This window comes from Zeus faber (genome assembly GCF_960531495.2).
Source record: "Zeus faber genome assembly, chromosome: 3".
NCBI lineage: Eukaryota > Metazoa > Chordata > Actinopteri > Zeiformes > Zeidae > Zeus > Zeus faber.
Window position 1 is genome coordinate 12,176,662 of NC_137190.1, and position 17,807 is coordinate 12,194,468.

A 17,807-nucleotide genomic window follows, 5' to 3' on the forward strand; every position below is an offset into this window, starting at 1 on the left:
ATATACGTATATACATATATATATATATATACATATATACATATATATATATATATATATATATACATATATATATAGAGAGAGAGAGAGAGTGAACAGCCTTTGTTCATACTAAAGCTTCATGATGGAACAAAATGTTCACGACCAAAAAACGAACAGCCTCACGTGCTCACGTGAACGCGCCTCGAACCCACGGACCAATCAGCGCAGAGCTCGTTACCCCCCCCCCCCCGCCCGCCCCGCCCCCTCGCCCCCTCCTGCTTATAGCTGCTAATTAGCGCTGTTAGCGGGAGCATTTAGCGTTCGCATATAACGCCGGTGTCACCGCGAACCGTTTTCAAACCGGTGGAAGTGGTTTTGAGAGTTTGAAGCGGCCGCGGCTAACTTTACGGTTGCCATGGCAGCAGGTTCACTCGAGGCTGACGGGGGCGAGGGGGGGGGGGGGCTGTTGTTGGGACACGTGACCGAGGCTGCGCTGATCTGTTTTGACTCGCGGTTGAAAGGTTCGACTCTTTTTTTCGGACTCGCTTCCCGACGAGTCACTCCGGTGGGGAGAAAAAAAAAAAAGAGTCGTTTGTTTGTTTTGTTTTGTTTCCCTCCCCCCTCTCCCACCGACTCTTCCTCCGCTGGGTTCGGTTGGTGTGAGTGAGCGTGGGAGCGGAGCCGTGGGAGAGTGGGTTCGGCTCTGACGTGCGAGTGGGTTCTCGTCGGAGTCACGTAATTCGCTCAAAATGAGCTGTTGAAGCGGGGGGAAGGCAAAGTGTGGATCCCGCAGCTCTGGCCAAACTCGCCCCAAAACAGTTGATTCAACTAATGTAAACACGAAATGGCGGAATGTGAAAGTGTAAATAGTTATAATATTAATTTTTATTTATTTGTTTGATTGTTTTTCACCACACATTGATCTAGTCCACTAATTATTTTCTTTTCTTTTTTTTTTTTGCCGGAGTCATTTAAGAGACTCGTTCTCTGGGAACGAATCGCTTGCGAGTCTTGCATCACTGGTTTGGACGCGCGGCAGAGCCCTCGCGTCACAGTGTGTGAGCGTCTTAGCGCGGATGCTACATGCTAAGGTGATTGGCTAGCGGCAGGCTAACCCCGAACGCCGCTCGGGAAGGCAGCGGAGCCGGAGCGTCGAGGCGGGCAGCACCATGTTAGCTCGGCGGTTGCTACCATCACCGCGTCACAACTGACGTGGACGCGTTCGCTTGTTTTTGGGTCCCCCCCCCTACAAAGTTTTTTTTTTTCTCCCCAGGCGTCACAAAGGAGGCTCGGTGCTTGCGATGAGTTGACGCCCGACTAGATGAGGGCTGACTTCGGACCGAAGTGTCAGTGGTGTCGTGCCACCGCAGAGGACCAGGGAGAGGACCGCGGGGGGATGTGTCGTGACGGAGCCGTGGACCGGGCGGTGGAATCCGAGACGGAGCGCAGAGGGGAGCCAGCTGGTTAGATCAACAGTACTAGTGCCCGGCCATTACCGTGTACGTCCACCCCCCCCCCCCCCCCTGTTACCAGCCGCCTGTCAGCCGTCCGCCCATCCGCCAGTTAGCACGGCGTGTCTGGATGGACACGGACACCCAGCGCCGTGTTGTCGGGTAGGCTGCGGCTGTCAGCGACCGCGCACCCACAGCTGATCTCACCGCCGCGAGGGGTTTTTGTGCGAGCAAGTTGCGAGATCGATCCCCGGGCTCGGGAGACCGTCGGAGAGACCCCCGGAGGGCGACCCGATGACACTGGACAACATGAAGTCCGAGAGAGGTATGTGGAGACCTCCATCCATCCGTCCATCATCCCCACCGTGCGGGCTCACCTCTGGGCACCTGGCTGTTATTAACGGCTCCTGCGTTGCACCGGACCCGCTCCCCAAAAATGTCATAAGCGCATAGATTCCTGTTTATACTTTATCTTCCCTTTGTATATTGGCATCTTTCCACATTACCTAACACTTTATTTGTGTCGTATTTTTCACATTGTTTTGCACAGCCCTTGGAGTTTGCCCCCCTCCCTCCATCCATCCGTCGCCCCCCCTGCACCGTGCTTGTTTCGCTGCATGTGTGGAATAAAAACCCAGAGTGTTGAATTATGCAACAGCTGTCCAACTTGGTGTGTTGTTGATGTAAATAACAATGCCCGACCCCGGGGACCTTTGTACACAGCGAGCTCCAGCGCAGGCTTGGAGCAACTCTAATAAGAACATTGCCATATGTCCTTTGTTTTAGCGTCAGCAAATCATATCCACCCCCCCCCCCCCCCCCCCCCCAACACACACACACACACACACACACACACACACACACACACACACACACACTTTGGTTTTTTTGTGCATTAGCTGTCTTTTTCCTGCCTCCTGTCTGTCTGTTTTTATTGAATCTGCAAGAAATATTATGTCCAAACACCCATCCTGCTAAGAAATAAGGTTCCAGCTGTATGCTGTGCAGGCTGTCTGGATGCGATCTTATCTCCAGCAAGCTGCGGAACAAGACCCTTGTTTGTTTGGATGTGGTTATGCAAATCAAAGAATAGCAGTGTTTTGTTTTGGGGGTTGCTTGGCACAAACAACCCTGCCCTGACACCATTATCACTTTGGGTTGTATAAGATACTGTATTGTATAAGCACTTAAATTAATTATTTGGTGATTGATTCCACATGGCTGTTTGCCGTCCTGAGGTGATGTGATTTCGTGTCAACAACACAATAGCTTCTTGCTCAGAGGGGGTGGCCACCTCCTCCTCATGATGAGATTAACTGCAGTCAATCAGGTATGGTCTGGTCTGCCTCTTTGCATAGGTAATTACACTGCAGTCCGACAGCCGACTGGCCTGAGAACGCCTTGCCTTGCACCACAATGTACTGGTAACAGGACTCCAATACTCAGAGTAAACATGTCCCCTCTATGGGCTGAGAGTTTTTAACCCAATCCTTGCCGTTAATGCAAAACTGTCAGGCAAGCTCTAATTTAGAAGTGCCATTCAATCTTAAAAATAGAAGTACTGGCCCAGACATCTGGGTGATCCAGCTCACAGCTATATAGAGCACTCTGAATAGGTCTTGAGTATTGAAATTGGATCCCTTCGTATACCGATCGAATTGCATTGATTTTTATCACATATTAAAAAAAACAAAAAACAACTGTGCCATTCAACACCCAATTTCGAAAACCAAACTAGACCACCCCTCTTCAGCCTCAGTGAGGCTAAAATAAAACTAAAGCCTGTACAGTCAGTAAATGTGTCAAGCATTTTTCTCATGCGAGCGTGTCTTCTCTGCACAGGCCAAAAACGTTGAAAATTGCTCAATCTTTTTTGTTTGTGTCGTCTACTTGACATCAAGCAGATTCTCGTCACGTCACCCACCGTCTAGTTGTGATTATAAAAGCTCATAGCAGACGCGAGTCACTGCCCCACAGTCAGAGTTCCAATATGACAAGCTTTCGCTCTGGCCCTATTGTTATTTTGAAAACGCTGTACTGTGTTTGTGGAGGACATCACAGATGGCCGTTAGCCGAGGCCCACATCCCCTCTCTGTTCTCAGACAGGAACTGCAGCGCTAAGAGGTTCTGTTTGATTGGTAGGCCAGAGTATAGCAACACTGAAGGTGATCTCAGCTGCCAGTTTTCACTGTCCAAATGCTTAACGGAGATGTCAGGCAGAGACTTACTATATATGGGGAGACATTTGTGTGGTTGTTTGTGTGTGTGCTGGGGCAAGTTCAGGCGTGTGCTACACCCATTGATTGAATGGCAAACTTCACACCTCACCGACCGAAGGCACCCGGGGAAAACATCAAGAAATAAGTGGGAATCTTGGAGTTAAATGTTGGTTCTCTATGAACTTGTTGCACACATATTAGGGTTTGCTCTGTTTCTATTGTTGTTATTGTTGTTTTACAATCCCACTTTTTGAGTTTTATGTAAGGGGTATGCACTGCTCAGGAGCATAACTAAAAGTGTGTGTGTGTGTGTGTGTGTGTGTGTGTGTGTGTGTGTGTGTGTGTGTGTGTGTGTGTGTGTGTGTGTGTGTGTGTGTGTGTGTGTGTGTGTGTGTGTGTGTGTGTGACGCCGAAAATGTGAATGTTGTTGTTCTTCCTAATAAAGGCAGTACCCCGGCTTAACTGACAGCCTGAGGAAGAAAAATATAGTTTTATGTATTTTTATTTCTCACGTCTGAGGTCAGATATTAGCGGTTAAATGATGGTCTCTACAAGTACAGTATTGTAAAATCCTTAAGAGCATTCCAGAATCATTCAAATTTACCTGTACGGTACACTTTATTAAAAAAATCATGGAATAGTTATTTGGGTGATACAGTAAACAGCATAATCCACATTCCCAGAGTGGTTGATATGTTGAACTCTGGGATCAGCAGACCTTAGTCGCCATTTTTTTTTTGCATACTTTGTGACATTCCAAAACTCAAAAGGAGGAACGATCAAGTTGATAAACATATGAGCAAAAGTATTTTTAATACTCAAGAAATAGATTATATTATCCAACATATTCTACTCACGGTACCTGTTTGCTAACAACTTAACAAGCTAATTAACAAAGAAATTACAGCCAACAATGTTATGTCACATGGCTGTCTATGATTTCAATAAAAAAAAAAACGAACTTGCTCTCTTAATTGCCCATTGCTGTTATACTGTATAGTCCACCAATTTTCTCAAGCTCTCAACATAATGAGAGATTACGTTGTTTAATCAGTAGATCTGACGTATTCATGAGAGAGAGACTTCCACTCTTTCCTGGTTATCTCATCTATGTCATTTGTACGATTTGACGTCTGTCTCTGCTTGTGTGTCGTCTGCGCACATTAGTCACATTACTATCAGTGCAGAGTGCTGACTGACAAAAAAAATGTAGCTAGAACGAGTAACCATTCATTTTAGTCACTAACAATCAAATTCATTTAAATATGACCAACAGAATTTTATGTTGATTTGTTGACAGTAGATGTGCCTGGGGTCAGCTCCTACGAATGATATTTAGGGCCTATGACCCCCTGATTGCCCTAGCCAAATTTATCCCCTGGGTATTATTGTTACTAATAGTAAAGTCAGGTTATTTTATTATTTATTATTTTTAACATTTAACTGCAATTGTGTGAAATGAGGCAAACGGACAAACCAGATACCTTTCTATATCTATTTGGCTGGTCTCTCTCTCTCTCCGTGTCTTGCCTGCTGGCCCAATTTATTCTCTTTTAAGGTCACCACTTATACTCCTTTTCAATAAGTTAATATAGGCCTCTGAGGTCCCCAAAACATGTCTTTGAATTTTTTTTTTTTACTGAAAATACCACTCAGATTATGCATTCTAGCCATTCTTGCATGCCTCTATACCACTCTGTTTGAGTCCTTTTCTTGACTCGCTGTTTCTGTGTCTGTAGCTTTAAATGCAAATGAGCCGCTGCTCCCCACGCCCCACTCAGGCAGGTGGAGGTGAAATGGCCGCCGTGATTCACGGCAAGTCAGTAAACTTCTTGTGAATCTCTATAACGGTGTAACGGTATGAAATGTCACTGTACGGTATCTACCAAAATACGGCACTATACAGTATTTCACGGTTTTGAATTTTTCCCCTTAGTTTTCTGTATATTCAATTAATGAATTGTTTATATTAGAAATGAAAAACACATGGTAAAGCCTCAGGGAAGGCGGTTGTCGGGGCTCTATCTTTCGTAAAATCGTAAAATATTGGTGTAAAGCAGTTCAGCCACTGATTGGCCAATGCGGCGCTTGCGAGAGTACCTAGATGCAGAAAAAATGGGGAAATTACTCATTGCATCGATTACTACAACATTTGGCCGTCTGCTACCGCGCAGCAGCCAACATAAGGTTAGGCTTGGGCAGAATGACAATGAAATCGGCAATCGACTGGGCAATCACCAATTAACGTTAATGACAGACAATTCTTTTTTTTATCCGGCAGTAAAAAATCTCAGCATTGAAACTGTGTACCATGTAAGTGCAGTTTACCGTGTTCTGAAACTGATCAAGGGAGCAGAGAGGCGGCGGAGGGAGCCACTCTTCCTCTCTCTTGCCCTCTCCTCTCGCTGTTTTGAGCCCTTTCACACGTAGTTCCCGGTAAATTACAGGGATAACCTGTAATTTATGTAATTAAAGAATTTCACGCATTCACATTCACACTATGTTACGAACGCAAATTTAATGTAAACCTAGGTTACAGCGCCCTTTGGCTTGGACCTCGCTGCTTCAGCGAGTACTCAGTCCATGGCTCCCCCGGAGCCTCTCTTCCCACGCTACTGGTGGAGGTACCAGATGTGCTCGTCCTGCCAGATCGGCTCACACATGTGAGTCAGAGGGTGGGGGGGGAACTGTGGCGCAATGAAAGTTAGGGCTGGCACGCGCCTGTCAGGGAGGTGGAGCAGCTACATTTTGTATGAGCATTTTTTTTACATTTTCACCAGGCAAAAAAAACTGTAATTACTGGAGCCAAACATCAAGGAAGCCTAATGCACTTTTCCCACGGTTTTCGTACCCGAACACCAAAGTTACGCAGTGCATGAACATGTATATGTATACATATACATATGGAAGTATGTATATGACAAATAAAAAAAAATCTTGAATCTTGAACAGGGGGGTTTGGGTGGTTGGGTGGGAATGAAATTGGTGCAATTCTCAAAATAATTTTGAAGCTGTTATTTAAAGGTAAAAAATGTACATAGTGTTCTATGTAACATAGTGTCTCTATGCTCCTCCCTCGCCAGAAGTGCCCTGGCTGAAAAGGACCCACTGTCACGTCAGGTTCACAAAGCGGGATTGGCACATATGCACTGTTCTTTAGCGTAAAGGTTCAGATGGTATTACTTTGATAAAACTTTTTATTTTTAAAGGTTTTATTTCACGTTATTTTACTATTATTTATGTGTGAAAATGGATGTTTTACACTTGGTCCACACAAAAATAACTTACTCTAGTACTTGTTTTATTTCTTTTTTTATTGTTAAACTTTTTTTTTTTCTTCTCAATATTATAAAAATAAATAAATGTAGTAGTAGGTAAGTTCTCAAGCCCTTGGTTGGAGGTACTCTGATGGTGGGGGGCTGTATTATTCTATGTAGCTCCCACTTGATGTAGGAGGGGGAGGCAGATCTGAATAGCTTGTTGAATCACATGTTTTCTGACCTTGGCTGCCCACAAAAAAACTGACTGCATTGTCTTATTTTACAGTTTGTTCAGAGGCCTAAATAAATGTGCACAAGCAGTGCAAGTGGTGACCCTTAACATATCAACATACAAAACAATAGACAAAGGGATGATCTCATAGCTAGTCATGTTGGATAGTGTAGCAGACAGTCCACAGGCAGGGCGCTGTGCTGTGCCTGTTGGCTGACTGTACAGTTGATTAGTGGGTTTGTTTGTTTGGTGGTGCTTCCTGTGAGGAGCCTGAAGGTCCCTCCCCTAATACTTGGTCAGATCATAGTGCTGAGTTGTCCTGAGACGTAGGCCAACACATTATATGAAGAGACCGGATAGCGTAGAGGAACTCACAACACTCCCATGCTGCACCTGGCCTGTTGTGTGTCCTCTGCGGTTTTTGTTTGTGCGGGGTACTGAACCGGTGGCTGGCAGAAGCCACAACAGGTGCTCTTTTCTCCTGTGCTGTTCTTGCAGAATTTGGGCTTGGTGGTTTTGTTTTCTTCCACCCTCATGACCTGTACATAATGAGTGAAGCGCTGTGCTTCATCCCCCTCCCCGACCCCCCCCCCCCCCTGTGGTTTCGTTTTAGCTGCTTGTGGGGGGTAAAAGGGGTAACAAGCATGACCATACATTTCCATTTGATGGTACCTTTTTTAGGTTATGAAGAGTTTGCCTATTATAAGGTTCTTCTTTTCCATTGCTGCTGCGCTCATTTTGTTACTTTTCAATACAGGTATTGTTGCATTGTGGGAGTATACATTTAATTCAGAGCCACCAGCTCACATTATAACCTGAAATGTCTGACATGTTTACTAGTAGCTGCACAGAAAATCGACACTTGACTCCCTATTGTCCGCAGAGATTGAGGGCTTTGCAGGGGTCAGTGGTGATGTGATACGTATGTAAGTTAACACTGGCGTCTGTGATATCACTGTTGGGTAACGATTTACAGCCAAGAGGCCTATTTAGTCCAAAGCCACTGTCCTGGCCCTGGGAGTGGTCAGCCATAACCAAATACTATTCTGACAGATTTGACTGTAAGTAGCCCAGCCTAGACGGACTATTGCGTGCGACTGCACCTCCAGTCTTCCCAGTCCATTAATGCTCTTATATAATGTCAGAGCATTTAAATGACCTCTTTCTGCCTCTCTCTCTGTCTGTGTGACAAACCAAGCTACTAGTATAACGGGATACCAACAGATTTTGCCATGAAAGTTGCAGTTGGCTTTATCCATTTATGTATGTGCACTACACTTTATATTGGTGAAATCTGCTTAGGTGTGTGCCCGTTCACAGAGACTATTCAAATGCTTGATTGCCAAATAAAACGGTTATCATGCCTGCAGAAATTGTGTCCAAGTGTGTGTATTTATTCAAATGAGCAAATTTTTTTTTTTTTTTTTGATATGATCAAATTCACATTCAGTTAGGTAGCAATAGAATTCAAAAACCCTTCAAATATAGTGACAAAGCAGTTGCTACTGTGATCTTCCACCAGCTTCAGCTGCCACCAACTCATGCACCAACACCATTCATGATTTTATTGCTGCAATGAATCATTCGTGCAAACTCCGCTTTGAATGCCAGTTTCGTGCATCATAAAACCTTAATGAATATGACACCAAACATTATCAATGACAGTTATTTGAAATAACTGTGGACAAATGTAGACTCACTGTTTTTGGTACCAAATAGCCAGGTACGAACAGTACACGCGCATAAGGGTTTTAGTGCACTGTACATACGTAAACATTAGCAATGTTGACACTGAATTCAGTGCCAGTGTTGTGCACACGCACAGAACAAGATGTCCAGATTTGGTACAGCTACTCAGTGTTGAGGCCCTTTATAGGCACCACATAGAGGGTTGCACACCCAGACTTGGCTGCGGGTCTCTTGAGCGTCAGAGCACTGGCACGTGGTGACAGTGTTCTGCCAAGCTGCCGCTGGGCCGCTGACATCATCACGTCCCCAACCCTGCGGCTTTTTCAGCCAACCGGCAGCCAGCTCTGCAGGGACAGCAAGAACCATCTGGACTTGACGGCGTCCCCCTGGTAGGAAAGGTTGTGGAATGTCCACAAGCATCTCTCCCTTGGTGTCTATCTATCACTCTCTCTCTCTCTTTTTGCTGTTGTGTCTATCATTCTCCCTGCATGTCTCCCGTTGTCTCGTTGTATTTGGACTTTCTCTGTTTTAAGTTTCTCTGTGACTCAGTTTGGCATTTTCAGTGTCCCATTTCTTTGCATTGAACTCTTTCTGTCCCCTGCCTGTCCGTCCATTGCTCTTTTAATTGCTTCTTTCACCCTTCGTACTTCTATTTTCCATGTGTATGATATACATGGTTGGACAGAATCCCGTCTAGTTGAGCCTACTGCGTTGTTCCTTCCGTCCTTGAATTAATCTCTAATGTGACATAACTGGATCTGTGTTAAGCTTACAGTGATCTTCTGGGCCATGCAGGCTTTGCTTAGAAACACCATTATTTGGGAAAAGATGACTAGAACACCTGACATTAAAAATAAACAAGTCTGTCATGCTCAGTTATTGTGTGGAGCCCAAAATGGCTTCTGCTTACATCATACATAGTGTCTTAAGACAAAATGTCAGATTTTTTGGGTTTGTTACCCTATGATCTCCTAGAGGTAGGCAAAACCTGATGCCATGTTGTCACCTATCTCTATCCCGATTAAGTCACAAAGGTGTAGTGTTCTTGCCTCCCTTTTCCCCATCATACAGCTCTCAACTATTTGGCCTCTTCTGCGCAGAGGCCTGAGGTTCCTCACGTATTTTTCTTTCATGCTTTGCTTCCTTCACTGGCTCTCACATGGGTCCCATCACATTCTGCTACTGGAACAGCTAGGCATGAACACTGGCCACCCATTGGTATCTGCTGATTTGGCCTAATGGTAGTGATACACCAAGAGACCTTCAAGACAGCATCACACATCCAAAGACTTTTGATCTTTTTCCCCATCCTAATTGTTCACACAATTTAGGATTTTGCAAGAACGGGTGTTCACAAAAGATCACACACCGCTGAGGATTTTAGATTTGAGAAGATAATATCAAACCAACCTCATATTCTAGCAAGCGACTGATCACAAGAGTTGCTGACCATCGTAAATCAAACGACTGCTAAGACATCTCCTAATGTAGATCTTGAAAATGTGTTGGGACTTGATAAAGTGTAATTTTGTGTATACTTGGTATTAAAATACAAAAGGTGAAGGAAGACACGATGCTGGAGTCAGGTTTAACTGAACCAACTCAAATAGTGCACAATTATCAAATAACCTGTACTAAGCAATTTATATTCTTGGCATAAAACTCATTAGGCTGTAAGAGCTGTTGCAAAGCAGAAAATGGACACCATTCCCATTGTAATTTACAAGAACAGCACCGTGAAACATGTTTTGACAGATAAGCAGGTTATTCTTTCTTCCCAGTTTTCGTTAGACCTTAACATACCGTATATACATACATGGACTTAGTGGCCAGGCTGAACGTCTGAAGATGGTGGACCCAATTTAAAGATGCTCTTTTCAGACACCTTGCATCTATAGTTGCAAACCGTGTTCTACGAGCTGGGGCTTTGATCTGATTCAGCCACACACACAAACGCAACAAACAAACGCACCGAGCTTGCATATCACACACTACCCAGCTGTCTCTGTGTCCCTGGGCCCTCAGATCAGAGGGGTGTCATGTGGTATGGAAAAAACCTAGCTGGCTGACAAACACACTACTGTAGCTACTTGGCTGGTGGTTAAGATTACGGGTTTTCTCTCTCTCTCTCTCTCTCTCTCTCTCTCTCTCTCTCTCTCTCTCTCTCTCTCTCTCTCTCTCTCTCTCTCTCTCTCTCTCTCTCTCTCTCTCTCTCTCTCTCTCTCTCTCTCTCTCTCTCTCTCTCTCTCTCTCTCTCTCTCTCTCTCTCTCTCTCTCTCTCTCTCTCTCTCTCTGTCTCTCTCTCTGTGTGTGTGTGTGTGTGTGTGTGTTAAAGTTGAGGAGCCCTCTCCCCGGTAGACTATTTCTGGAACTAGGCACATTGTATTTTGATAACAGTGTTGGGTGAAGTTTCACCTGAGACGCATCAGTCCTCTCGGATTTCTGATCTCTTTGCCCTCTTTCATCACTCTGTTGTTTTATCTAATCACTGTCGCCCACCAACTGGCCCAGATATTGAGTGAGCGAGTGACCTCTTTATCTCCCCACTGTGTTGCTTTATAATCACACTACGGTAAGTGACACAAGCTGAGTCAATCAATAATATGTTGGGGTAAGTAGATGAAGGATGGTAAAGTTAGGGGGCTTTTCCACAGCCGAGCCACGGCATACAGGAACCTGTGAGCCCATTTTGTTTCACTTTTTCCAGTTCCAATTATGCTGATCCAAAGTACCCGTACGGATTTTAGCTCCTGGTTTTGCCGAAAAGCAACCACACCACGTGGGTGGAGCTAAGCAATGCTACAGGTCATTGATTGGTTGTGGGGGACTCTACCCACAGATACAAGTTCAGGGAGGAAGGCAGAGCCTTTCGGGCAGTGAGATGCTGACACGGCGGGGTTTTGTTTAATACAGTCAACAAAAAGCGTCGCTGGCCAAAACGAGAACATAAAACAGAATTATATTTAGTGAGCGTCAGGGTCAGTCTCGCGATCTGGTCTGTAGAGTCTCGGCTCCTGCACCACACGATCTCCTTCACTGCAAGACAAACAATACGAAAACTCTCCCGGCCAGGTCGGGCCAAACAGCGCCAATGGGACTGATTAGATTGACCTGGTACAGCTGCGCTGACGCGGGACGAAGCCAGTGCTGTCCCCTGCCGACCATGGCTTAACCCCGCCCCCTCATCCGTCACACACCCCCACCACCCGACTTAAGCCGGGGAGCTATCCGGCCGCTGCACCCTTTCGTGTTAAATCAGACAAAGGGCTGGTCAGGTCTGAAAAGTTGGCTACAAACCTCCTGTAGTACCCGGCCAGCCCCAAGAACTGCTTCACCTCTTTTTTTTGTCTTGGGCCTCGGTCTGTTTGCGACCGCGGCAGTTTTATCCGGACCAGTCCTCCACCCAAGTGGTACCCCAGATACCGTACCATACCTCCCCAACTGCACACTTCTTCGGGTTGTCCGTGAGCCCCTCCCGCCCAGACTCCAACAGTGCCCCAACATGCTGCATGTGCTGCCCCCAACTGTCGCTGTGAATGATAACATCGTCCATCGTCGATAGGCAGCAGCTTACGCCACATGTGGACGGTACAAATGCCCAGCCAATAAAAGGTCATTAGTGTTTTATAGCCGTTAAGCTATGCTTTTTCCTCTTGTAACAAATTTCAAGGCCGCACCAATGGATACGTGTGAATATCCCCATGCAAACAACGAATCTCCACCCATGACTCCTCCACCAAAGCCCCGGGTCGAACCAAGCATTGCTGGACCATCGTCAGAGAACAGCCAGAGTCCAGCAAAGCCCAATGTCTACAATGTACAATGGGGTCATTGTACTCTTACCGGTATGTTGTAGGTCCCTTCCAGACCCAGGCAGGGGCCCGGCGGACCAGCGTCCCAAACTACCTGTCCAACCTCCATGATGGGGCAGTACCACTGAACATTGTTAGGTCTCCCACAGCGCCAGGACCCCTGCCCAGGAGTTTGAGCAACTGTCTGTGGGCCTGCGGCAGCGCCGCCTTGGGGGCTAGCTGGGGACTGAGAGGGGACAGCACAGGAGGCGAGACAGTGTCCCGCAGCCGGACCTGGCTGGTGGGTGTCTGCCCTCCCCGGGCTGGTGAGAGGAGAACGGTGCGAGGGGGGGGGGGGGGGGAGAGTCCTGTGGTACCGGAGAGCCCGGCGGAGCCCCGGACATACCCCTCCAGGCCATCGGGAGAGGCGGTTGGCCCTGCTCCGCCCCGCCGAATCCCGCATGGGTCCTGGGGGTGGACGCAGCAGACCCCCAGACATTCTCCTCCGGGGTGCCAGGGCTGGGGATTGGCAATGGACTTGGCAAATCCCACGTGGGTCCTGGGGGTGGATGCAGTGGACCACTAGACATACTCCCCTGGTAAGGGCTGGGGACCTGGCAAAGTCCGTGTGGGTCCTGGAGCCTGTCCTCCTGCTGGCTCCCGGTTGGCGGCAGGCGGCCAGCTGTCGGTCGCAGCCTGGATTAGCACCCTGTGGTGCTAATGGCAGCACCAATGGTACTGATTAGACCGACCCGCTTTCACCTGCCGACCGGGGCTTAACCACACCCCCCTAGTCCGCCACATCGGTCAATCTCAATCATCACAAAATTATCATCGCAAGTTCAGACACAACCGACATTTTTATATTCCTCACAACATTGGAAAGTAGAACACCGACTAACGCAACAAAAACCTGCCTTCCATCTTCTCTGTCTCAAACCAAATGCTGATGAGTATGTAAAGCATAGCTTCAAGGTCCTCCATTGTTGCGATCGGTTGTTGTTATATGACTGTTGTGCCATGCAAGCATGTACTTAACCACACTGCTTGTGTTCCTATGACTAGGGCTCTACCAAATTCTGTGTAATTTTCCTCAATTTCACGCACCTAGATTCTCAAAAATAACAGATTTCACGGATTTAAAAAGGAAAAACACAACATTTCAGGGCGATGATTAAATTCAACTTTTTACGCACACACGGTCAGGTTTAACAGTTCTCATCACATGCAGCGATGTTTCATCCAGGAACTGGTGTTTTACGTTTAGATCCAAGGGCACCAAAAAAAGAAAATACAAGCTAACACGCACTCTACGTTATTAAAATCATTTCATATACATTTGTGTCCTTATAGCTACGGAAATAAGAACTGCCGCATACGCAGGATGTAGAAGAACGCCGTCACTAACGCATTGCATCATTTGTTGTCGTCAGTGCCGTTTTTCTAAGGACTTCGCGCTGCCGATTCCAGCTCCCATCGCCATGGAAACATAAACCGTAAAGTTGGCGCGATTTGGTTAAGCAAGGCGGCACTTCGGCACTTCACACCTGCCTTGTTTGTTTTTTGTTTTTTTTTGGCAAATGGTCAATTACGTGGAAGGAGGCAGATTTCACGGTCTATGACACGGTTTTCACGGCCGGGAATTTGGTAGGGCCCTCCCTACAGCAATTCAGATAACTCCTCCCAGACTCTCGACGCCACATTGTGATGTCGGAAAAACAAAATAGGACTCAAGGCAAAGGGTTCAAGGCAAATTGCAAAAGTGCTTCAATAAAAGCAAAGCTGTTAAGTTTGTAATTTAGCATATGAAAGTATTCACATAAACGATGGCTCAGCGCTGGGCAGTAAAACTATAATGATATTCTTCAAGGGAGAGAAACTGTCAGATCAAAATAACTGAGCCGATTTTCAATGGTTTCTTAAATTTTTATTTTTATTTTATTTTTATCCCACCAGCTAAATATATTTCTCGATAGGGAAACAAGGCCACACTGGCTTCAGGGAAAACACAAATATGCTCACGATACAAACATGGAAGAGAGGAGACCGCGAATGTGAGGGAGGAAAAAAGAGAAAGCAATCTCTGGAAAGGATGAGAGGGAATGCCGCACAGTTAAGCCGAAGAGAATCATATCATTGCATATAAACGGGCTCCTATACTCATTTGGAGTCATTCTCTATTGTTTTTATTTAATTTTATTATTTCCTGTCAAATCAAAGCAGAAAAAAGTGTCAACATTACATGCCGCCGAGGAAACAACACCAAGCAATACCCTGCTCTCAAACATGCTGAAAGCCAAACTGTACAAAGGCAGTCTTAAGTACGGCACTGACTAGGCTTACTGACACGCTTTAAAATCAAGTACATGCTGTCCCTCACCCAAGTGGCCAAAAAACATGTGGCAATCAGCGATGCCTGACTTTTAAATTGTGGCGACACTGTGGCGTACATAATTTATTCATATTTCATTTCATATGTTTTCAGTAAAAGGCGTATAAATACTGATATTACATGATCTGGACATTTTTATTGTGGTAACATTTTCAGCCATATCGCCCAGCACTCGATGTTCTCATTTGATTATTGAGGAATATAATTTGCATATTGCAATTAAAACTATTCAGTTGAAGGAAGACTGATGAATCCTCTAATATGAGAAACCCAATAAAAACTGTATGGGGTTAATGATAGCAATTAGTGATAATTGTCCATCTTATTTATTATTATTTTTTTTTTTAAACTCGCCTCCTACCTGTTAATTCCAGTCAGCAGCCCAGCGAGCTGTCTGTGCCACAAGTGGCACACTTTCACAAAGACCCTTGAGTTATAGTGCTCGGGTTGCTTAATCCAAAATCCTCTTCCAAATGAGTGCCGTCGTCAGGGCAGAGAGCACGGATTGAGTTCAAAGGTGTGTTTGCGAGGGCTTTGAAAAAAAAAAAAAAAAGGGGGGGGGTGCAGCTCGGGTTGCAGAGGAGAAGGGCTCATCCCGGTGACCCAGTGTCCTGGACCCAGCACCGATCAACCCGCTGAAATTTCACCGACCTCTGTACGTGGGCACCGCTTGGTCTCAGATGTGGGTCAGGTGTCTCACAATCAGGAAGCTTAATGGATTTGCCAACAAGAACCACACCGTGTGTGATACTTCAAAAAAACACATCACGCTAAAGTTCTCTCATTTGTTTATTTATTTATTATCCCCTTACTTCCAGTGGGGTGCGGTTCACACTTGGGAGTTTATCATTTAACACATTGGAGAAACGGGCCGGTCGTCTCCATTCACAATAAACGTTTGAGAGTGTAACTTTTTTGTCCGATCAATCAAATGTTAACATACATTAGCGTGTAGTATTCAACGGGGGGAAAAAAGTGTTGTTATTGCATTTTAAAAGGTCCCCGCCCAAAAAAAGGCAAAGTAGGGCAGGGTCTGCAGTATTGCAGGCTCAGCTGTGGAGGTGGTAATCCCTGCTGCATTCCCACCCTGCCCCGTGCTGCTGGTTACGTAACAGGCCTTAACGAGACAATAAGTTTGTGCAGGGCCACGCCTGCCTGATATGGCGAAACAAGATGAACTCTGGCAGCATGTGCCAGCGCCCGGCTCACGGTCGGTCTCCCAAGGTCACCACGGAGGGCACGGTTGAGCCACGGCGCTGTAACCGCTTCTGCCAATTACGGCGGGCGGGGGGGGGATTTCTCTGGCAACTTGTGTTCTTCTTTGAGTCACAAGAAGACGGGTAGGTAGAGGATGATGACTGGGGGGGGGGGATCCAATTTTGCAAAATCTGTCATGAGCACATGACATGAGCCATCGGCCATTCCCGTTTCGAGTGTTGGTGCCGCACTGCTTGTGCTTTCGGCTCGCACTAACTTTGTGAGGCGGTGCTTGTTGAGAAAATAAATGTTTTTTCCACCGCCACCAAAGTTTCCCAGCCGTTCTTGGGATTTAAACACACACAACCTTCTGCCCACATGCCCATTTTGTGAACCTCAAGGCCACCACTGTTATTGGGGCTTTATCATACAGTGCTGACCTAACACTGCAAGTAAGCTGAGCAGCTCATGTGATTTAAAACGGATTTGAGTGTATGTACTCAAAAAACGGTTTACTGCAGTAAGTAGGGGTTTAAACGGGAGGCACTACTAAAGCTATACATAGGCCTATACGCTCAAGTATAGCTCAATCAGTGTCTTGTTTCCACTCACTAGCCCACAGATGCAAACAGAACATATTTTACCTGCAAAATAACAATTTTGCAGGTAAAGAATGTAAGGCTAGGGCTCTTATTCACTATCCCAGTAATTGTAGGGAAATAGTGGATATTTATGATACCTGCTCATGAAATTTAAATACAAGTCTCAAATCATTCAAACTGTCATTCATTACAATTTTTATGATACTCTTAAGCGTGATATCAGACCAAGCCTTTATATTTTCCCATTTCTTATTTCATACTCATAATATGAAATAAGATATAAATGGATGTTATCCATTTATGTCTCAAAATTGATCCAGATAGTCTCCTTTTATTATGACGTGAACAATATTATGCAATATTATCTGTTGATTGCTCTGCCCAAACTTGGGCCTAATCAAAACAGTTTTTTAGGTTTTCCCAAGTGAAGGAATTATTATTAACAATTCACACTCTTTCCACCACTCACTGAGCAGTGCTCAAACTGCCACAGATCCTGACTGCTGTGCTTTAATTTTACACCTTGGTACTTTTTACCACAACTTAATTTCTGGGAAACATTATTTTTCCTTGGTGAAATATCTCAATATATTATGAAAAAATATGTATATCACAGTGGCATTTTCCCCCCAATATTGTTATGGCATAAATGGGACCCTAACAGGTTTATTGCTGTGTCATTCCTGGAACCTGTTTTCACTGGAACGCTTTTTAAAGCCAGCAGAACTGAAGCCGGTCCAGGACTATGCGCTACTCACAGTGTGACACACTGGCACTAGAGCTGGCGCTGTCTGATCGCAATTATTTGAATCCGCCACAATCATTTGGCAAAAATGTTTGATTACACAATCGTGTTTCCATCCAAATAACATTGGATTATTCTGCTAAAAATACAACAAACAGGCTGCAAATTAGGTTTGGTTCAGTCGACCGTCTGGAAAAAATAACAAAAAAACAGACCTTACTGGCTTCAGGCGGATTCTATCGTGTCA

General features: G+C 45.5%; 1 protein-coding gene across 1 annotated transcript in view; it reads left to right on the plus strand.

Moving 5' to 3' along the window:
• The first annotated feature begins 1,089 nt into the window (after positions 1–1,089).
• Positions 1,090–17,807, plus strand: part of atosa (atos homolog A) — a 39,641-nt gene continuing 22,923 nt past the window's right edge. Inside the window, exon 1 of the mRNA XM_079997040.1 lies at positions 1,090–1,758. Coding sequence (XP_079853166.1) covers positions 1,728–1,758 — 31 coding nt within the window. The 5' untranslated portion in view covers positions 1,090–1,727. The remainder of the gene's footprint in view (positions 1,759–17,807) is intronic.